Source organism: Ambystoma mexicanum, chromosome 4q, assembly GCF_040938575.1.
Source record: "Ambystoma mexicanum isolate Mex_15411 chromosome 4q, UKY_AmexF1_1, whole genome shotgun sequence".
Classification (NCBI taxonomy): Eukaryota; Metazoa; Chordata; class Amphibia; order Caudata; family Ambystomatidae; genus Ambystoma; species Ambystoma mexicanum.
This window is the reverse complement of record NC_090928.1, coordinates 1145263745-1145287039: the sequence shown is the minus strand read 5'-3', so window position 1 is coordinate 1145287039 and position 23295 is coordinate 1145263745. Positions and strand designations below refer to the sequence as shown.

General features: G+C 47.2%; 1 protein-coding gene across 2 annotated transcripts in view; it reads left to right on the top strand.

Moving 5' to 3' along the window:
• Nucleotides 1-23295, top strand: part of SLC4A1AP (solute carrier family 4 member 1 adaptor protein) — a 363679-nt gene that overhangs the window by 153515 nt on the left and 186869 nt on the right. For both annotated transcript variants that reach the window (XM_069608736.1, XM_069608735.1), the window contains exon 7: nucleotides 11016-11085. In XM_069608736.1, coding sequence (XP_069464837.1) covers nucleotides 11016-11085 — 70 coding nt within the window. The remainder of the gene's footprint in view (nucleotides 1-11015; nucleotides 11086-23295) is intronic.

Sequence of the window (23295 nt, the reverse complement as noted above, 5' to 3'; positions counted from 1 at the left end):
TGTGCTGCAGCTCATCATCATCACATGTGTACCAGCTTGTCCAGGTCCCAGTCTAGTACAGGAATAACGCCCCAACAGCCACACAGATACTGCCCAGGAGCCAGATGGTCCTCACCGCCTGCTGAACACATCCCTTCAATAGTTCCGGCCTCCAGCGCCTCATGATATGACCAGCCCATGTCCACCACAGCAGTGTCTCCATCCTTTTACATCATCAGCAAGGACAGAAGGGGAGGCACTGAGAGTGGCGAGATCAGAGGAACTGGCAACAACTTAAGGTGCTTGTGGTGTGAACAGCACAGAACACCCTTTACTGGCACTGCATCTGTCAAATTGGGTCATCCCCATATATAGCTCAGAAGTGATCACCTGCGTGGAGGGTGTGAAACTCTCACCACCCTCTAAAACATTAGTTCCCGGTGTCGTAGTTTAAAAAATTATAATAGGAGCCATGTTCCCTCAGCTCTGCCCCCTCCGCCCCTCACCCTTCCCAACAACTGCATTCTCACTGTTACACTCACCCCAATCCAAACCCCATACCTGGGTCCTTCCTTTCCTCCACCCCACAACTGTGTTTTACATACAGTATGAAAAAACACAATGTCAGAATGTACACTTAAATGGTCACCATTAGTTTATCCTTGTCCCTGGCAGCATGCAGCTTTATGCACCCTCCCCTTTCCAATTACTCGCCATTCGCACATCTTAAGTGACACGCACATAACTATAGGCACACAGTCAGACCTCCCATTACCTGCAAAGACTGCTGCGCCTACAGCAATTGATATGATCGCTGCTGAGCTGGACTTTTTCCCCCAGTCTATTCAAATAAATCAATTCAGCACCTGTGAGTTAGCGCATGAGAGGTGATACTAGGTTGTTACAGGTGGGGCTCAGGTTCAAATCCCCAGCATGGGAGAAGTAAATAAAAAAAAAAAGGAAAATTGGATTTTCCTGCTGTTCTAATGGTGTTCCAGGTCACAAAGTAAGGGAGCGATTACCGATTTTTCCTGAACGTCATACCCTTTAGTTCTGGCCCATATTGATTTCAGATTCCTTCCAATAAATCTATTTAATTGGCAGTTTATTATAGTTGTATTGCTTGATCAGTTGACACAACGTTGTACACTAAAATTAGTGCAGGCTGTGCTCAACTCATCCGCCCTCTCTCGAGCGTCAACCCCCCCAAACAGAGCACCCACTTTATCTAATAATGCAGCAGTTTGCATGAGTTTGGGCACACCCTGTTCCTCCATCAATCTGATGTGCCCACCATCTGCCTTCCATCTTTGGAGGGATCCCCCATATTTAGCAAGAGGCCTAAAACCTCCTAGTGCAGCTCTTCAGCCCACATCCCCCGTTAAGCGGGGGGATGTCTCTACGTGTCCCCACCTGCACTGCTTGTCTAACCTCAGACGGAACTTTTCTGCTCTGTTGTATTTTTATGTTCTTTAAACCTCTGCACTGGTCTCAAGAGTCCAGCACACATTAGGAAAGAAGGTTTCTTTAAAAAGTTTTATCTGAGAGAGAGTAGATCCAGCCTCCAGCCAGATTCAAGGGAGTCTGCAAATCTGCTCTATATACGCACACGCTTCCAATCTCCTTTTCAACAGCGGGCAAGGAGAATAAATACCAGAGGGCCAACACCCTATGACCGACTATTGGAGAAGGGGGTGTAACACTGCAGGTGAATGCACAAGAAACATTTTAGTGGGTTGGGTAGTAGTAGGGTGGGCTTGCCTGAGATGGACACATTGCATCATGCAGATGATGTGCCCCAGCCACACCCTTCTTCTGAGCCAATGGAGATTTACCGGGAGTGCTGGCATTGGCTAGGGCTTCAGAATTCATTTGATTGGCAATTTGCATCTCCAGACATGTTGTTGCGATGCAGTAGCTCTCAGCACCTGGAGCACTTGAGAGCAGCGTCTGCTGGCAGATACTGCATATCAAGCAGTTGCACTGCTCGGTTATGACCTTACAAATGGCTCACTCTTTTGGGCCAAGGGAAACCTGCATAGTCTGTAGCACATGTGAAAGCAGATTACTTGCGAGTTTGCGAGGTCCCCACGTGCAAATGACTTGTTACTGGCCCCATTCCAATTTTCACTTGCCAATTTCGAGTGTACGTTTTGGGGCCTGGGATACCGTTCCTTTGTACTTTGTTTTGAGCCCTATTCTGTCCTTTTGGCGGTAAGTAAAGCTTTATGCTTTACTTTCCTTGCCTGTTTGCTCTTTCTTAAAACTGATTAGTCCCTAAGCTTATCAGTACTTGAGACTGTCTCTCGTGAATTTCTTGTATTGTTACAATTGTACACATCACCTTACAATGAAGTGCAGTTAGGATAATTTGTATCACTACTTGTTATATAATGGCGCTTTGGAAATTTTTACGATGTGCCTAAGAGAAGGTCAGGAAATGCCCTATATGGAATGTCCTTTCCCAGCTAAACCTGTGGTTTCGTGGGTTAAAGGTGTGTGTGTGTGTCTGTCTGTGTCTCTTTCTCTGCCGAGGGAGCTTTGACTGTGCCATGATGGAAAAATAACTTTTGAACAGCTGGAATTCCACTGTTCTGGTTCAAGGAGAGCATCATTGGTTTGCATGCTCCAGGAACCTTTTTAGGGGGGACCACGTAGAGCTGAATCCAGCTTCTACGCCCACCCCATGCATGTCAAGGGAGAAAGAACCTGAAGCATGATGCTTCCGAATGGAAGAGAAGAAGAGCTTTGTATTTGGCAGAGAGGGGCCAGGAGTCTGTAGCAAACCCGCAGACAATGAGCCCTTTGCAATATCTTCTTAGCTCCAGCTACTCGGGCATTGTTTTTGAGAATTGATTTGGGTGTCCACAGATAGTGCACACACAGTACTGGGGGGCCTACCTCGGACCCCCAATCGGCATCCATGCAGCATTCAAAGGGAAGGTGAGCTTCACTACTACATTTTCAAACACACACAAGGATGTGATTGAGATATCTGACAGGCTCTTGTCCTGCATCAGTCGATCCCATTCACAGAAAAGAGCGTTTGTGCCGTCAGAGTCATAGCTCATGTAAGCGTGTTGGCCAAAATGGATGTTCCCACTGGGAAGCCTACAAAGAAACATGATGCTTAAAAACACTTGTCAGCCACTTTGATCCTGTTCAGGGAGAAAGTGGCTACCAATGTGATTTAAAAAAAAAAAAAAAAAAAAGCTGCACCTCGGAACAAGCAAATGAAAAGTAAATCACAGATACGTTTTGGGTGAGGAGACTGACCAAGGAACAATTGTGGCACTTTGGGAATGCTCCTGCTCTGGTAGCCTTATGGGCAGAATACAGCACATTAAGGATGCAGTTGTTGTCTTCAGAGACTTCAGAAGAAGTTTCAATGCCAACAGAAATAAGTCAGAACACCAAAAAGACTGGGTAAGGGGTTTGGGGGGGTGCATGTTACCTACGTTATCAAAAAGAAAAAACATTTCTGGCATAACCTCAAGGAAAAGGGGAAACGCATAGTGTACACGTTTATAGAAAAACGAAATCTGATAGCAAGACAGTAAGAACTTTAAACACCACACCTATTTTCTAAGTAAAAGGGGTTGGCCAACCAGATAATGAAAGGATGCTGTCTTGGGTAAGATTTGCATAGTAATGATAAATCTTCCTGACCTGTGTCAACCCCAGAATATTTTGCTTTACTGGTGGATTATTTTTCCTTTTACTTCAGTGAATGGGAACCTTTTTCACATAATCTTTAACTCTTTGTCATTTTTAAGACTCTCCATGGTGTATTTTTTAATGTTAATCTCTTTGGTAACTTTTGGCACATACTGCCTATTGTTGCTAGGTTGCCCTTGGTGCTCCCCTTTTAACTTTCTCTGGCTAACCTTGTGAGAACTACAGATCCCAAGGGTGGAACAGGTCTTTGGATCGTTTTTTTTTTTTTTTTAATTTTAGTTTTTATTGACAATAGGCAGAAATAAGGTCGGGCCGGACAGCCGACCCGATCCATAAAAGCATCAGAAAGAATCACATTGTCAGCAACATTTTCAGTTACACTTTTCTTAACATCTTTTCCCAATTCCCCCCCTCCCACCCCACCCCCCCAAACAATTAACAACCCAAGTTTAGAGGAGTTACAAACTTATGAAATTTCGGGAAAAACACTTGCGAGCCATTCGGTTATTAAGAGTAGCACTTGAGACAGTGGGGTCCATATGAGAGATTGGTGAGCAGAGGCTGGGCCGGGTCTAAGAGGGGTGTGTGGAGGCCTGCCGAATCTGCACAATTACAGTGGTCTGCATGTCCAACTATACAGCAGCGGCACAACACTTCTCCCAAGTTCTTCAGCTGCATGTGGGCCCAGAGTGGGTCCAGTGCGTACGACGCAACCAATCAACTACCAAACATAAACACAGCATAGAAGTAAAAAACAGGCGACGTTAGCCGCAGTAGATAACTCTGCAGGGTGCGGTGGGGCGAATGATACTAGTAATCAACAGATCAGGACCCCTCTGTTGTGGGCCAGCACAATGCCCCTTCTATAAGCGCATGGAGACACAATTGTCGTGCAAAAGGACTGCCGCCCATTCTTGTACAAAATCTGTCATGGTATCATTTGCTATTGCTGTAAGCTTTTCGTACGAGAATATCACCCTGAGCTTACGAAGCCATTCTTCCTTGGAGGGGGCCTGGCCGCTCTTCCATTTTTGGGCGAGCGCCAGCCTACCCGCTCGCAGCATGGCACCAATGACCTTGGGGTATACATTTGTTTCAGTCTCCGGCAAAGGGGTACCCAGCAAGACTTCCAGCGGGTGCAAGGATGGACCGAACCCCTCAATACCCTTGATCCAGCTGAGAAGTTCTGACCAGTAAACCTGTATAATTGGACAACCCCACCACATGTGAAACCAGGTTCCCCTCTGGTGGCAGCCCCTGGGGCAAAAAGGAGACACGTCTCGGAACATTTTAGACAGCAGGGATGGGGGGCGATGCCAAGAATGAAGAATTTTGAAGCTGTGTTCCATGGCAGCCGTGTACAGAGAACCCGTGAAAATACCTTAAAAACGGCCCTCCAGGTATGGTCATCCAATGGCATCCCCAGTCTCTCCTCCCATATGCGTTTAAAGGGCTGTCTGCCCTCTAGGTCGGACATTATCAAAACCTTCTAAAACTTGGACAGCGCACCCTTCCGTGATGTACTCTTGGCCAGGATGGATTCAAATGGGGTGAGGGGGCGGCTCAGCTGTTCAGACCATCGGGGTTGGGACAATATCCCCTTCAATCGTAAGTATTCAAAAATCGTGGGGGGCCTATCCACCAGGGCCTCGAGCAGGCCACCATACTCTATGAAGCCCTCCTCTCTTGACAGCTGGGAGACTCTTTCCAGGCCCAAGTCAGACCAGGATTGTGTGTCGCGGAAGCCCCTTGTGTCCAGGTCGATAGGGGGCCCCCAGAGTGAGGATAGCGGGGAAGGCCAGCTGGATAGGGGTTTATTGGCTCTGCTAGGTTTCCATAACGCCCACAGGGCTGCCAAGGTAGGATGCATTTTTAGCTGGGGTGGGAGAACCTTAGGAGAGGCCCAGAAATAATCTCTAACCTTTTTCGGGTGGGCATGGATGTCTTCTACATACGTCCAGTATGTACCCATGTCGTCTCGCATATGCTCCAACATCACCCTGAGCTGGGCTGCCTTATAATAGAGTCGGAAGTCGGGGAGGCCAAAACCACCATGTGTCTTTGGAAGGGTTAAGGTGGAGATTTTGATTCTAGGTCTCTTACCATTCCAAATGAAATGGAGGACACGGGACTGCAGTATCTCAAAGAAAGTCTCGGGTATCGCAACAGGGAGCGCTGCGAAGAGGTAGAGAAGGCGGGGCAGGACATTCATCTTGACTGTGACCATGCGACCCAGCCAGGAAAGCGTGAGGGGAGCCCATCTTTTGAGGTCGCGGCTGATCTGGGCAAGGATCCCCGGGAAATTGCACTGGTATAGCTGTGACAGGTCTCTGGGGATGGTAGTTCCCAGATACCTAGTGGATTCTCTTTCAATTCTGACCCCCAGAATATCGGAGTTGCTTCCAACGTCTAGATCGCTCTGGCCGATGGGCATGATGATTGATTTGGAAGTGTTTATCCTCAATCCAGAGAAAGAGCCAAAGCTGTGTATGAGGTCGAACAGTCGGGGTAGGGATGTCTGAATATTGGTTAGGTAGCCCAAGATGTCATCTGCAAATAGGGAGAGTTTGAAGTCACACTCTCCGCATCGTATACCCGTGATTTCCGGGTCGTTCCTGAACGCTATAGCAGGGACTGTTGTAGAGTGCCGCTACCCACCCACAAAAATTGGCCCTGAGGCCCATCTTTCGGAGAACCTTGCCCATGTAAGGCCACTCGACCCGGTCGAATGCCTTTTCTGAGTCGAGTGAGAGAAGGTACCCTTCAACTCCCTGCCTGGATGACTCGTGCATAAGATCGAGGGTTTTTCTTATGTTATCGGACCCCTGGCGCCCCGGGATGAAGCCCACCTGATCCCTGTGTACTAGGGTAGGGAGGAACTTTGCCAGCCTATTCGCTAGGAGCTTAGCCAGAATTTTAACGTCCGTATTAAGGAGAGATATGGGGCGGTAGGATTGGCAATGCGCGGGGTCCTTGCCCTCTTTAGGCAGAACTACAATCATAGCTGACATCATTGTGGAAGGGAGGGTGCCTTGGTCTAGCGCGGCATTGAACATCTTGGCCATGAATGGAGCAAGTGCTGATCTATAGGTTTTATAAAACTTGACTGTGAAGCCATCATCTCCCGGGGTGGTGCCACTCTTTAAAGAGGATATAGTGTCGACTATCTCCTCTGGGGAAATGGGGTGTTCTAGTGCCTCGGCTTTCTCAGGGAGAAGGCCCGGTATGGGGAGAGAGTCTAGGAAATTGTCGATGTCTTTCCCATTCCCGGGATATTCCGAACAATACAATTTTTCGTAGTATAACCTAAATTGCTCTGCGATCTTGGCGTCCCTCACGGTAAGGTCCCCTTCCGGGGTGCGAATCGAGTTGACCCTCCTACTATTCCTAAGTTCCCGAAGTCTCCAGGCCAATATCTTGTCCGCCTTTTCTCCCTTTTCCATATATTTCTGTTTCAAAAAAGAAAGCTTCCTTTCCGTTTGTCCCACTTGAAGGTCGGCTAGCTTGGCCCGCAACCCCTGCAATTCCTCCCACTGCCCAGGGAACATCTGCGTTTTCAGCTTTCCCCCTGGTTGGATGGCCGCTATCTTGTCTTTCAGCTGTTTCTCCTCGTGCCCCCTCTCCCTCTTTCTCCTGGACCCAATACCAATAAGTGTGCCTCTGATAGTTGCCTTAAATGCCTCCCATACTCCCATGGTACCGACCTCTCCATTGTCATTCAGGGCGAAGTAATCTTCTATGGCTACCAGGATGGATTGGCGTGTCTCCCTATCCTGCAAGAGGAGGTCGTTACACCTCCATCGGGTTTCAGCTGCTGGGGCGGGGGGGAGGCCGAGCTTTATCATTACCATATCGTGGTCTGTCCAGGGGACGGTCTCCACTCCCGAGCTTGTGACCTCTCCCTGCAATGATGAGTCCACCAGAATATAATCTATGCGTGAAAAAACATCGTGAGGCTTGGAGTAGAAAGTGTAATCGGGGTTCCGGCCCTGTACATTGACATGTGTATCGCACAACCCCAGTACCCCATTCACTTCCTGAAAGGCCGTCGCCAACTTCCTATGGAGACGGGTGTTGGGACAAGGATTAGCTGACTTCCTGTCCCGCTCGGGGCAAAGCACCATGTTAAAGTCCCCCCCCACCAGTAGGGTGCCCTCGGAGAAGGCCATTATTGTCCCTCTCATACCCTCCCAGAAGGTGTCTTGCGCCTCATTCGGGGCGTATATGCAAACCAGTGTGACCAAGCGGCCCCGCACCTCCCCTTTCACCATGAGATACCGACCCTCCGGGTCTGCTTTTGAGGCTTTAAACCTGAAGTGGGCCCCAGGGGACACCAACAGGGCAACTCCCCGCTTCTTTGTTTGTGAAGAGGCCGTGAACAGGTGATCTATGGTTTTGGCCTTGAGCTTAGGCTCTTTACCTCGGACCCAATGAGTCTCTTTTACAAAGAGGAAATGTAGGCGTAGCTTCGCAAACTCCCTTAGGATCAGCGACCTCTTTGTAGGCGAGTTGAGCCCACGGACATTTAATGACCCCACTGTTAAGGATAGGAGTGGATCATCCATAAAAGAAGTTGTCAAGGCTCCTAACTCCTCTCCCTGAATCGCAAGCGTTATAGTTCCCACAATGCTTTTGCCGCCCACAGTAGGCTCGGGAGAGCCCCCGGGGCGCACGAGTAACCCAAAAACTTGGCGCGCTACAACAGTAACCCCAACACCCTAACCCCCCCTCGTCCCACCCCCTCCCCCTCCCCCCTCCCCCCTGATCGCCTGGTTGATTCGTGACATTGTCAGGACAATCCGAACCAGGCCACCGATGTCTCCCCCCTCCGGGCTCATAAACTTCTCTTGAATCATAACTCGAGCCCCCCCCCTGTCCCCGGATTCAATACAATTCACAACCTACTACATCCCCTTCCGTTCACCTAGTCAAGTGTCTCTTGCTTCGTGAGGCACCAGCGGCTCGTTTCCACCATTCGAAGAAGCTGGTGACGCTGGGGCCACTCTCCTGTACTTTCTTTGGCCTCGGACTCTGCGCCTTTCCTTCGGTGCTTTGTTCCCTTTCGGGCCTGTCGGGGATCGCACACAGTTCTGGTCCTCCGCCTCCACGCTAGGATTGTCTAATAGTTCACCCGACACTCTCTGGATATCGTCCTCAGTGATCAGTGCGTACTTGTAGCCCTCGAATTCAAAGGAGAGTGAAAAAGGATACCCCCACCTATACCTGACTCCTTTGGAGTGGAGCATCTTCGTCAGCGGAGCGCAGAGGCGGCGTCTTGCGAGGGTGAAGGCCGACAAGTCTTGGTATATCGAGATCCGGGCTCCTTCCCACTCCACCGGCCCTTTCTTGCGAGCCAGTTCGATGATCCTGTCTTTTTCCGAGAAGTAGTGAAAGCGGACTAACACCGATCTGGGGCCTCTGGATGGTGCCCCTGCTCTGTGGGCCCTGTCGATGGTGGGTTCGTTGGTGTTAGCCCCCTCAAATAGCACTCCTATTACCGCGTTGACGGCCCTGATGATGTCTGCTTGCGTTTCACCGTCGCGTTCTGGGAAACCAAGAAAACGTAGGTTGCAGCGACGTTCTCTATTCTCCAAATCGTCCATTTTTAGGGCGCATTTTTCTTCTCTTCTCTCGAGCTCCGACAAGCGCATGTCGAATTGGGTTTCAAAGACGTCGGCTGAGGCTGTGTTGGATTCCAGTGCCTGGACCCTATCGTCCAAATTATCCACTTTTTTATCTAGGGTGTCTAATCGTAATGTAATGTCCGCCCTGAAGCCCTTAATTTCTTCCAATAGGGCCGCCATTCCCCTGGTGACTGAGTTTGCATCCACCGGTTCCTGTTGTGCCTGGGCCGCCATTGCGGGGGGCGTACGATGAAACTTCTGCAAGGATTCTCTCCAGTTCATAGGGCCTTTGCCCCAGCGGACCCGGGGTGCGGATCGCGACGCTAGGGGCAGGGGCCAGCGGCAGCCTTGGAGGTTAAAGCGGCGGCTCTGTTCTGGTAGGGTCGGGGGGCCAAGCAGCTTCCCTCTGTAGGTGGCGCGGAAGCTGTTCAGGCCAGGCCGTATTACTTGGATGATAGCCTCCCGTGATTCATGTTCTCCGGGCGGCGCAACTGCCGCGCCAAGGGTTTAGCGGAGGCCCGCCCGCTTCCACCCGCGTTAGTCCTTTCGGTTATTGCTTGTGTTATGCGTTCGGTTCTGTGGGGGCCCACTTCCTGTGCCCCGACGGGGCTCACGGGGTTCCGCTTGGTCCTGTGGGCGAGTCCCCGCCACTCCCGGCGCGGGCCCTGTCCCGGCCTTCCGTTTCACTATGCGTCTATCCTCTACTCCAGGGAGCGAGCCGCGAGTCACCCCCACCAGAAAGGCGGGGGGAGGAATCCGCCGGCCGGGGACGCCTAGGCCTCCTTCAGGCCGCGCTCGGGCTCGTCGTAGATTTCCGCGGAGCCGCGGCGCCGCGGGGAGGAGGGGCTTCCGTCCCGCGGGGATGCAGATGCTCAGAACTCCGGATCGGTTCCACCTCCGGAGCTCAAATTTGGGCTAGGGGTGCCCGACACCTTCCTACAGGCTTGGGTGGTGTCAGCTCCTCACTCCTGGGGCGTCGGGGGGGGGGGGGGGGGGGCTCAGGTCCCGCGATCTGTGCCCTGTCGATGAGACGAGCGGAGATGCGTCAGTCCATCTCTGCGCCCCCTGGTGGATCCTTTGGATCCCTTTTACATGCATTGAGGCCTTTTGTGATACTTTAGTGCCCAAAATAGACCAGGCATATCTGTACATTGCAAAATATCTGGCCCTCAAAGTACAGATGCTTCACAGATGAAAGCCGTTTCCATTGCAATGCTTGTTTTGACGGGCGCTATCTAGAGCAATCCCTGGGGAAGGGCAGATGGTATGGTACCGATAAGCCAATCATGAAATACCTGGTTACATTACATAGCGACTGCATTTGTGATTGGCGCCTTTTCAAAAGAACACATTTAAAAAATGGGCACTTATTGTACAAAGTGAGTTGTAAAATAAATTGCTCTTGTGGCGAATCCCACCATTTTAGAGCATCCAGAAATATCCCAAAAAGGCAAAGAGCAATCTGTCTTCAGGCATTCAAATTGCTATTTATCTTTTCTTTGCTCATGATTCTAGGCATGTGTGCCCTTGAGTAAACAGTTATTCACGCACTCCTACATAGGGATTTTCCAAGCGCATTACCTCTGTTCTTTTGCCATTAATACTATAGTTGTGTATTCCACCCCTGCATCCCATATATTCTAATTCCTGATATATGCTCTAGTTTGTTGCGTGCATGGTTTGGCTAATCCCTGAAATAAAACGTTTCTAATTAAGATTTCCTTTGCTCTGTAGGTATCCAAACTAGATGTGGTGAAATACGAGCTGTCTGAAATAGCTGAGAAGCTCAAGACCTCCAGAACAGGTATTGCATTTATTTGATAGCAGGGGGCTGTAAAACTGTAATCTGTAATGTAATCTGGCATGGCCTTTTAAGAATAGGGAGGAAAAATGTCAAACTAGACCTGTTCTTAATTTCTTTCATACACAGAGAAGTGGTAGGATAAGGACTAAGAGGCCCTGTCTCTCCAAATGGCATTTCCAGCATCGCATTTGGTTATTCACTGATCATTGCCGTTTTACTATGTATGATGTATCTATGCGGCATAGAGAGGACTCTTCGGAGTCCTCTCTATGCGGCGCTTCTCCGACGGTTGGAAAGACTCTGGATCAAAACCCCTTCACCTTCTAATCAAACCGCTTACTTCTCTTACCATGCACTATACAACTCTTGTCTTGCTACGGCCAAATCCTCCTACTACTCTAACCTTCTCCAGTGCCAAGCCTCCCACCCGCGCCGGATTTTTCAAACTCTCTCCCATCTTCTCTCTCCTCCTACTCCTGATCCCTCATCCAACTCCACACTTTCTCCTTCTGACTTTGCCAACTTCTTCTCCAAAATCCTCACCCTTTGACAAAAAATCAACTCCTTCTCTGACTCTCCCTCTCCTCCTCCCTTCTCTCCTCCCTCTTCCTTCATGTCCATCTTCTCTCCGGTTTCCCTTTCAGAAGTCTCCTCCCTTCTATCCAAAGCCCACCCCACATCTGCCCCTTCTGACCCCCTCCCCTCTGCTCTCATCCCCAAGATCTACCCTCTCCTTATCCCTTACCTTACCACTTTTTTCAGCTCCTGCCTCTCCTCATCAACCTTTCCCTCTGCTTTCAAACATGCAACAATTATTCCTATTCTAAAGAAACCCTCTGCCGATCCACTTCTCACTGCTAACTACAGACCTATCTCTCTTCTACCTTTCCTTTCTAAGCTTCTTGAGCGCCTTGCCTACTCTCAGCTCTCATCTTTTGTCACTACTTCCTCTCTCCTTCCTTCATTCCAATCTGGCTTCCGTCCAAAACATTCCACAGAAACTGCTCTCACCTCGATCATTAACTCCCCCCTCTCTGCTCGACATGCCAAGCAATCCTCAATCCTTATGCTCCTTGATCTCTCTTCAGCTTTCAACACTGTCGATCATCCACTTCTGCTCCACACTCTTTCTTCTTTTGGGTTTAAAGGCAACGTTCTAAATGGCTATCCTCTTACCTCTCTTCCCGTTCCTTCGCTGTATCATGGGGAGGCCAGACCTCTCCCTCCTTCCTTCTTATTTACGGCATGCCTCAAGGTTCTGTACTTGGTCCTTTCCTCTTCTCTCTTTACACCTCTCTCATTGCCACTGTTATCTCCTCGTTTGGCATCTCCCACCATTTCTATGCTGACGATACTCAACTCTTTCTCTCTTTCTCCTCCTTCTCTATTGACCTTCACCTTAAGCTCTCCTCCTGCCTCACTGCTATCAAGAGCTGGATGTCCTCCTGCTTTCTCTCTCTTAATACCGATAAAACTGAAGTCCTTTTCTTCCCCTCTAATTCTCTTCCCTCTCCTCCCCCTTTCGTTCACTTTCCTCCCTCCAATCTCCCAATCTCTCCCTAAGCCGGTAATTTAGGCGTTCTCTTTGACTCCTCCCTCACCTTCTCACCACATTTCACTCACCTCTCGCACCAATTTCACCTCTACAATATTCGCAAAATCCGTCCCTCCCTCACATTCCATGCCACCAAACTCCTAATTTCCTCTCTCATCTTTTCCCGCCTCTTCTACTGCTCTTCTCTACTCTTTGGACTTCCCACATCTCATCTTGCCCCTCTTAAATCCATATACCACTCGGCTGTTCGCACCCTTTGTCTCCTTGCCTCCCGTGACTCCATCTCTTCCTCGTTCTCTTACCTGGGCTGGCTTCCATTCCACTCACAGCTAAAATGTTACTTTCTCTGCCTTGTCTTCAAATCCCTCCATGGTCTTGCTCCTCCGTATCTCTCCTCCTACTACCCCTCCCCCCTCGTTCCCTTCGTTCTGCTGACCATTTCCTTCTCACTGTACCTCCATCCCCCTGCGCTTCCTCCCGTTTCCGCTCCTTCCAACTCCTTGCACCTCTGCACTGGAACTCACTCCCTCTCACAATCCGCTCTTCCACGACATTCACCTCATTTCGCACTTCCCTTAAATCCCTCCTCCCCCATTCTCCTCCTTGAACATTCCCCCCCTTTCCCCTCTCCACTCTCCTCCACCCCCCTCTCCCTTCATCCATTTCTCTCCCCGGCTCCTCCTCTCTATCCCTTCTATTTTCCCTCGTCCAATCCATCCCCACCCCAACCCCCCACCCCCGCCACTCCTATTCCCACTCCCCATTTCCCCAATCAAGGTAGCTATTCGAGCGATAAGGCTTAAACCTAGGAGGGGTGATAGCCTCAACTAGGGCACAATGAGCCACAAGATTAATACAATAATTCCAGTGTGAAATATACAATAATTTCTCAGGCCTTTAAAATGCACACTAAGCAATGAAGCCTCTAGGCAAATTATGTCACACACTTGCTATAAAACACATATATACCATTGTGAGAAGATAGAAAAGTATATGATTCACAACCAATGCAATACAGGAAAGTAGTCTGATGCATACAACACAGTAGAAATGCTTTACAACAGTACTAAAATGGTATCCAGTGATCTAATAAGTCCAGCCCTGAGATGGTTTGGGTCCTAGTGTCTAAAGTTTGTTTGTTTTATTGAATTTCTAATGCGCACCATACCCGGAGGTAACAGAAGGTACAAGGCTTACAAAGTTACATAATGGATAGCAATATGACATAGTAGCTACAATACAAGGTGTATATATGAACATACAGATAAAATACATTTTCAATAAAGTGAGTTCCAACAGTAATGTACAATAATTTACAGTGGTAGGTAGCGATGTATACAGTTGTGCAAATGTCTCAATTTACACTAGTTATCAGTCCGGTTGAGAAGTGTGATATAGCTCTTTCTAAAGTGTAGATGGGGTTGGTTAGCTCTCAGCTCGTGGGGCAAGGAGTTCCAAAGTTTGGCGGCCTTCAGAGGGAAACTGTTGCCGCCAATCTTTGTGGATTTGAATCTCGGTACCACAAGACAGTTCGTATTAATAACTCTAGTAGGCCTATTGGATGTCCTTCTCATCAATTTGTCAGTTAAGTAACTAGGGGCAGCATTGTGCAATGCTTTGTGTCAAGGAGGCGATTTTTAGCTGTATCTTGTTATGGGTGGACAGCCATTTGTGTTGGCGCCTGATGGAGGTCGTGTGCACTCTTTTGTTGATGCCTAGTGCGGCTCTAAGAGCGTTGTTTTGTAATATTTGTAATTTTATTATGCTGGTTTTGTTGGCGCCACTGTAGGGGGCATTGCAGTAATCTAATCTGCATAGAATTAATGCTCTGGCCAAGATAATGCAATTGTCGTTTGAGAGGAAAGGCTTGCCAGCTCTGATAAACTTGCACGTGTATGCGGTGGTGGAGGCCAGGGATTTCACTTGTTTATTGAAGGACATGGTTGCGTCCAGATAGAAGCCCAAGGTTTTTACCTCCTTTGAGTTGTTACCATCAATGGTGAATGATGCGTATTCATGACCTAATTTAGTGATGTTGGAGGGGGTGCCTAAGATTATCTACTGTCTTGTCATCATTCAGGCAGAGACCGTGGGTGGCCATCCATGCCTAAAGTATGAGATAGATCCTATTCACCAGCGCCAGGTCCTTGTCATGATCCCCAGAAAGCGGGAGGAGAATCTGTGTATCATCTGCATAGTTAGTGTAGGTGATACCCAGAAGGTACAGATCATCGAACACAGGTTTGGTGAATATGTTGTAAAGAGTTGGCGACACGCATGAGCCCTGAGGCACCCCGAACACAATCGGGGTAGGGTCAGCCGCTGCCGATGAGAACACTCTCATAGTTCTGTCACTCAGGAATCATTGTATCCACTTGACGGCTTCAGTAGGGAAGTGGGCTGCTGAGTCAAGGTGCCTGCAAAGGACCTTGTGATCCACCAAGTCAAATGCAGCTGAGAGATCAAGTAATAGAAGTAATGCAGTCTTTCCCTTTATCTCTCAGCTCATCGATTTGGGTTTTCAAGTCCATCAATGCAGTTTCGTCCCGTGTAGCGGTCGGAAGCCTGATTGTCTAACCCCTAGGAGCTTGTGAAGCTGAAGGTATTTTTGAATCTGCATATAGGCAGCTTTGTCCAACATTTTGAGTAGAAATGGTACCGTTGTGATTGGGCGGTAGTTTGTGGTGATGAGTGGATCTAAAGTTTGCTTCTTTAGAAGTGGGAGGATCCAGGATTGTTTAAGGTTGGCTGGGATGGTGCCAGTGGAGAATGAGTTTAGAGATAAATGGAGAGCGGTCTCTGGCCGCATCTTTTATAATGTATGCTGGGCAGACATCACCTTTACAGTTGGAAGGTTTGAGTGATAAAAGAATTTTTTCTACCTCTAGAACAGATGTTTTGGTGAAACGGAAACTATTGTTCTGATCAGTAGTCACGTCTCTAGGTGGGAGAGAATTGGCTGGCTGTGGTAAGTTCAGAGCGTCTTTCTTAGTTTTTATTTTATTTTGTAAGGTGTTTATTTTGTTGGTTAGAGCTTGTTGAATCTTTGAGCACCAGGTCTTATTTTTGTTGCATACGTCTGGTGTCTGGATCAGGGACTCTAATTCTTTTAGTATGGTAAATCATTCTTTCCTACTTGAGTTGGATTTGGCAATGTGTTCATTGTAAGAGTTTCGTTTTTGCCAGACAAATTTCGTTTTTGTAGTGCGTTGAGGTAATAGTTCGCTTTTTTTAAATTTTCGCTGGATGGGCATAGTCTCCAGGCGGTTTTGCACTTTCTTTTCAGTTGGCGTAGGTCCTTTAGTTGTGGAGTGAACCACTTGTTGAGGTGTGCTTTAGCTTTGCTTGATCTCAGTTTGAGGGGGGGCAATTTTATCCATTGTGGTGAGCATGATTTTGCTATATTCCTGCACAAAGGTGCTGGGTCAAGATTAACCAGCAGAGAATTTAAGATAGGTAGAATATCAGGAATCACATTGTCCACTGTGATATTCTATTTATTTCTAGTTAGACAAGGTGGTGCTTTTTATGAGACCATGAGTCGTGGTCTGGTGATTGATAGTGTGATGGACACAAGGGAGTGGTCGGTCCATGATTGAGAAGAGATAAAGTAATGGTGGCTGTGCAATTGTAATCGGCTACCCAGTCCAGGGTTCTAGCCTTTACTTTTTGCGATAGTCCAAGAGCATTAAGGGAATTGGCAATTTCCTGGGCATGTTTATCTGCTGGATCATTAAAACCTAGATTGAAATCGCCTAGCAACAGTAGTCGGGAGGTAGGTTTGAGGTTATTGGCGAGTATATTATGCAAGTCCTCCTCAAACGTTCCAAGGAGACCAGGAGGTCTGTCTATTATGTGCATGGCAAGTGATTGGGAGTTATTTAACGGGAGTTTGACAGAGAGGATTTCACATGATTGCATAGTTTGATGAGGGGCTAGTCTCACTGAAAGGCTTTCTCTAGATATGATGGCTATTCCACCCCCTCTGGTTCCCTCTCTATCTTGTCTTGAAATGGTGTAACCTTCTGGGATGGCTAGCGTAAGTGCAGGTCTTGCAGCATTGTGTAGCCAGGACTCTGTTATAGCTAAGAAATCTAGGCTGACTTCTGTAATTAAGTCTGGTATGTCAATGGCATGTTCCGATAGGGATCTCGTGTTAAGAAGATCTCCTTTAAGGCAGTGATCTTCTATATTAGCTGGAGTCAAGCATGGAGTATGGGTACTAGGAACCATAGGCTTGGTAAGGGGTGTGCTAGTTTGATTTACCGTAGCACAGAGAGCGAATGGGGAAGTGTCAGTTGGCAGTGTTGACCATACTGAGGTGACAATTGGTTTTCTTATTTGTGGGTGGTAGGGATCTGGTCAGAGGTTGGTACAGTTTAGCAAGTCTGGCGCGTAATTTGAGATTTCTAGTGATCGTAGTACACCGGGCTGTGGTATAGTCTCCTGAAGACATGCACAGGGAGTGTTTAGAGGGGGCAGGGCTACAGGTATTAGGAACCATATTTATCGGGTTGTGTGGGACTAGTCTGGTCTTCTCTAGTGTAGTCCCGTGAGGTAGTCTGAGAGACTGGTGGCCAGGAGAAGTAAGGCAACGAGAGTGAGGTAAGAAATACTTTGGCCCGTCATGTTCATCAAAGAGTCAGAGTGTGGCTGCGAATCACAGGTGTGTTAAATTCCCTCCCCACCCATACTCTAGTTTCTCCAGAGATCACCGGTGGTGTTCTGGATTTCGTCGAGGACACGTTCTTCTGTACTTAATCCAGTTGATGGAGTCCAAGGGAATACAGGTGCAGAGGTAATTTTCATACGCATTATTTGGTTTTGGTCAATTCGGTACCTGACTTTTGGTTCCATGCACTGTGTTCCTGAACAACCTTGCGATGAAGTGATAGACTTCTGCGGAGCACGCAAAGTTGGGACACTTCTAGGAAATGAAGACTGGTTGCAAAAGGTGTCAGTGCGATCAGGCAGCGACAGGTGATCTTCAATGGACGAACAAAGGAGCAGGTACGCTTGGTCTCCATTGGGACTAGAGGGCTGTAAAAGCAAGAGTAGGTGTTTTGTAGCATCGTTGAAGATCCTCCAAGTTCCAAGTATGCACTCTGTGTTTTTCTTTTTTTTTTTAAACCAATTTATTCAACATTTACAACAAACAGGTAGAGAAAAACCCCAATAACTTACAACTTAGATCCCGCCAATATTATGACAATGTATCGACCCTAGACCCACGCACCATAACCAACTACAATGTAATGACCATTTCCATTATTGAGGGAAGGGTGGGAGGAGGTTGGAGAAGAAAAAAAACCCCAAACAATAATATTATTCAGATTGCAAATTCACATTAATCAAATATCAATACTCAATGTGAATATATACATACACAATCAATTTGCACTAATACGGAATATCAGAAAAAGTTACTTATCTTAGCTGCAAACTTCTTATTTGAACATATGCTGAGTCCAGATCCAAACTCAAGAAGGTCCCCCAAATTCTGTGAAACAGGAATTCTTTCTTTTGCATTGATGGAAACACCCTTTCAATATTGCAAGTTTTGTACATTTCTTCCACCTAATTCTTCCATGTCAGAAAACTTGCTGAGTTCCAATTTCGAAAGAGTAGTTTTTCCGCCACTAAAGCCCCTTTTAAAATCCAGGTTATTTGCTGATGGCTTAAGTCCAATATCGTGGTTTCACCCAGGATCAGTGTCTCAGTCAAAATCCAGATCTTCCTTCAACACTTGTTCATCAAACCGCTAATTCCACTCCAGAAATCTCTCACCTTGAACCATTCCCAGAACATGTGTTCCATTTTACCTCGAGCGTGGACCACAACACCCCCAACAAATGTCTGTCATAATCAAACCTTGCTTATGCATTCGGACCGGTGTCCAAAACACTCTATTCAGGATCTTGACTTGACGTGCCCCCTCTCCATTGTTTAAAGACAAGTATGCACTCTGAGCGACAGCTGTAGCGAGGTGCCCAGGGGAGAGCTGGTCAGTCCATCCAGTGTCCTGGGACACCTCCGAAGGCATGGATCCTCGAGCAGAGGTTAAGACTGGTTGTTCCATTGGTCAAGGGGTCTAACCACTGACAATGGTCTTCTTGTGATCAGGCAGAGGAGCAGAGGTTCACCAGGCCTTCACTGGATTTAATACTGGTCAGCTGCAAAGATCATCCTCCAGGGGTCTTGGCGCCAACGTGGCTCTGTCAAATGACTGCAGGAGTCCTCCTTTTATCCAAGATCTGGACTGAAAGCTGTCCCAGGTCTACCAATGGTAAGGATATCCAACATTCAAGCCACAACACCTGCCCAGCAACAGAAACTCAGGGGTTGAATGTGGATTGGAACCAGCCCCCACACCTGGCCACACACACAGGCTGCCACTTTGCCCAGGAAAGCAGGAGCTTTCCCAGCAAAACACGATGCAATATTTGCCAATTCCAGACCAGAGTGGGCATAAAGAAGGACAAAGAACTATATTGCCAAATGACAGGCAAAGTTTGGCACGGTCATCTTAGAGGGCTAGCCACTCTTGGTAGCCATTTGCGGTAATTGCAACAAATCATGTGTAAAAAGTTCAAAACCCGGTAGAAAAAGATCTGCTGCCGTCAGCCCATCCTGAACATATTGCATTTTGTAACAAAAAAGCCACAAAAGAAAACCTAACAATACAAAGTGTCCTAACCGCACTTCACTTTGATGTGTGCAGTTGTGAAAATGCAAGACTTCCACAGTGAGACAGTTTCCCAGTACTGTTAGTCTTGGGAAAGGATCAGTTTCCCCATTTTCCCCACAGGTATGAGCAAAAAGACCAGGAAAATAAAGCAGAAAGGCTTTGCTTGCCTCAAGAGATATGTCCACCATCAAAACAAAGCAAAAGGTATGGTGTCCCATGGAAGTCCATGGTAAGAAAGTAGCAATTGGAAAATCTTTCCTAACAATGCTGTACTGCAAGTCATTGGAAAATGTGTGTATCTGCATGGCAACCATTCTTTAGTTGACCCACTCAACCTGACTCTGAATAAGCTTAGAGACTCAATTGGGATGTTGAGGGCTGTGCAGAAACTTGAAGGCAAAGCACTCTTCCCCTATCAACCAGAAAAAAAAAACTTCTTTAGGTGATTGCGCCTCTTGAACCAGCGGGTTCATATGAGTCACCAGACTCCTTGTGCCACCCTGAGATTGCCTGGACTGAAAACCTCCTTTCCCGAGTGGGGTTAAAGCAGCTGCAGCCCCAAGAAATCCAAAGACGACCGTCAAGCATGTCAAAGCTGATTAAGGGAGGGATGAAGGATCCCTCAAGACGGTTCTCTGACAAAGACAGGCTGTAGTGGTGTGAATCTAGATATCCAACAGTAGAGTGCAAGGATTTGTGGAGCAGCATGGCACCCAGATCCCAGGTGTAGACACATGAGGCAGGAGCCATTCATGATGCAGACACGACTGCATCAAAGGAGGATACAGCTGTTGCAGCCAGATCAGAGTGAGGAAAAGCTAGGATCGGATTCCTCTGGACAGAGAGGACAGGGCAGCATTGTTCCTACTAGCAACAAGGATGTGGTTCCAGGTAGGATATGAAACAATGGATCGGGATTCACACAGAAAAATAAACACAGAGACCCTCCCCAGCCCTCTAATCGGCATCCATGCCTCATTAAATATTTTTGACGACCATCATATCGGGACGCACCAAACAAGCTTCTTTCTCAGGCATTTACATTAGGGATGTGTAGTCTGATGTCTTGGATACCCACATACAGTCTGAACTGGATGCTACACACTCACATACACAGCAGGGCCTTGACAGACAGAACAGCTATTTCTCTTGATCCAAACAAAGCAAAGCCACAAAACAAAATGGCTGGGGAGTAGGATTTTTCAAGTGCATTGGTAGCCCCAATACAACCATATAGGAGCGTTTGGCTACCAATGTGGTAAAAAGGCTACATGAAGGTGTGCCAAAAATAAAAATGTAGCAGCCACCAACCTACACATGCTTTCTGGGTGAGAACACTCACCCAGCAGTGGAATAGGGGGCTCAAGGAGCCACCCCTGCCCATGTAGCTGTAGGGGCCACCAAAGTCGCCACACCATAAATGAGTTGCAACTGCGAAGTGATTTCTACAGAAGCCTCTTTTACAGCAAAGGCACAGTGCAAAAAGGCATAGGAATTGATTGACTTCACAAAAGGAAAGTCACAAACTATTTTCTGACCTAAAAACTTTGTACTCTCTCATATGTAAGGAGGAAAGGGGATCTGACTTTGAAGAAGGGAAGTGTTATGCTAATGAGATTTTATTCTGTGCACATCAACACCATAGTGGTTTTAAAGTCCCGAAACGTTGTCCGTGTGGGGTAACTATGACCCCTCCACCCCTCCCCACCCACCACCCAGGGTGTAAACCAGCCCGTGAACTGTGGGGTGTGATTTAAATGGGGATAAAGGGAAGCAGCAATTGGCACAGCAGGAGGACGTCAGAGAAAGAACAGAAGACAAAGATGATGAAGAAAATGGGAAGATAACAGGAGGATTGAGTGGTAGCATTAGCTGGGATACATGTAGCGTAGTATAGGTTTAGATCAAAACGGTCATGAAAAAAATTGGAAGCTGTCTAAAACAGACAAATAAATGATCTTCCTAGTTAGGATTGCAAAGTGTTGTAGGTTTAATTTTAAGTAAGATTATGGATGTGTTTGTGTGATGGTCGTGAGATGTGCTCAATAGTTTCTGGATGTTGTCAAAGCTTAGAGACCATATATTTGTAGTGTGTCCCTTATGAGGAGTCCTCCAGAGATCTGTTGATGCTGAGCCAGCTGGTTGAGGTGTTAGAGCCAAGAGTTGGCTGTATGCTGAATGAAAGGTTGGAGGACGCAAAAGGGCAAAATGACAAACTAATCTCCCCCACTTGAAGCAATACTCCGATAGCATCTTGCGGCAGGGACTGAATGAGTTTATCCTATGGTGTAGGGGGAACTATAAACAGAGGTATGTTTGGGTCCCTGAGGGGAAAGCCTGGGAGGGAACATGCCTATTGTGCGAAATCCACACAGATATATCAAGCAGGCGTAGGGAGTTACTTGAAGGTCAAGAAGCAACTCAAAAGGTCATTACACTTTCAGGCAGAGAAATTGGAGTGATGAGGCGTGTGCTCATTATCCAGAACACAACTGAAAGATCAAAAACTGTCAGCAAGATGAAGAGCAAGGATGGTATGTCCCTCGGTGTAGAGGACAAGCAGAGAGTTGGGTCACCAAGAACCATGGCCACAGTATGGTCCAACAAGGGATTCCCAGCCAAAAACAAAGGCCTCAAGTCTTGTAAAGAAAATGTCTATTCTAAGTAGAATTCTACTTTAAGGGTTCAGGTCCTTAATTATATTGAATAATCCTTCAGAGATGGTGCTATAAGGTGTTGGATGTCATATAGTGATAATATAAATTATTGTGCAGAAATCCGTTATATTAAGCAAGAATACACAGCGTGCAATTTAGGGTGAAGCAGTAAACTTTATTTGAACGGGGTGACTCGGCTACCTATGCATACGGTTGGGGTGAGTTTGGGAGTCATACATTCTGGAATTAAATGAGTCTGGGCGGGATACAGCAAATATGATAGTGAAATATAATCTTGGCAAAGCTTAATGATCATCGGAATTGTAGAATACACGCGCAACATGAAGTTAAATATATAAAGCGCTAGGTATCCAAGGAAAACTACGACCCATTGATTGTGAGAAATAGAACTGCCTACAAAGGATAGTGAAAGAAGCAGTTAGGGTGTAGGTGCTGTAGAGTGAGAATGACGCATATTTTGCACTTATGGAGTATTTATGCAAGTTGGATATGAGTGATTGGCTTTTGTGGGTCCTTTGACTGCTATCAAGTGGTTGGAAATTAGTCAAAAGCGTAGTCGGTGAAAAGCCATGAATTGACTGCTCTTGTAAATTGGGGGTAGTGCTGTATGGTTCTAATCTCTGTGGGGAGAGTGTTGCAGAGTTGTGGCATGAGAATTGAAAAGGAGGAGCCTCCCAATTTCCTCTTGGAATAGATCACCACCAAAGTCATGCATAAGGCTGATCAGAGTTTTCAATTGGGAGTATATTGGATGATATTTGCTTGAATAAATGTGGGCACTTTTCCTTGAATTGCTTTGAATGTTATGTGCAGGGTTATGAATATCATTTTACTAACTACCGGTAGCTAGTGTAGGGACTGCAGTGCTGTTGAGATCTCTGTATCCCAGGCGGATATTCATTCTGGAACTCTCTTAAATCTGATAATGAGGTATGCTTGGGCACCTAGGTAAAGGCTATTCATGTAGTCTAGTCTACGCTAGTGACTAGGGATTACTATTGATTTAATAGCTGTGCATTTTTGGGGAAAAGCTAGAAATGGGAGGATCTTTGTGAGGGCTTTCAGGTGAGTGAAAGCTTGTCGGGCGACGGAGGCGATATGAGGTTCTAGCGAGAGGTTGGCATCCGGGGTCACTCCTAGATTTTTGATCGTCTGGGAATTGGAGCTGGAACAGTTAGTTCTGTTTGTTGTAGGAGAAACGGTTTCAGTGATACGTTCCCAGCTGTAAGCATTTCCATTTTTTCTGGGTTCAGTAGGAGATGGTTATGTGCCATCCAAGTGTAAATTCT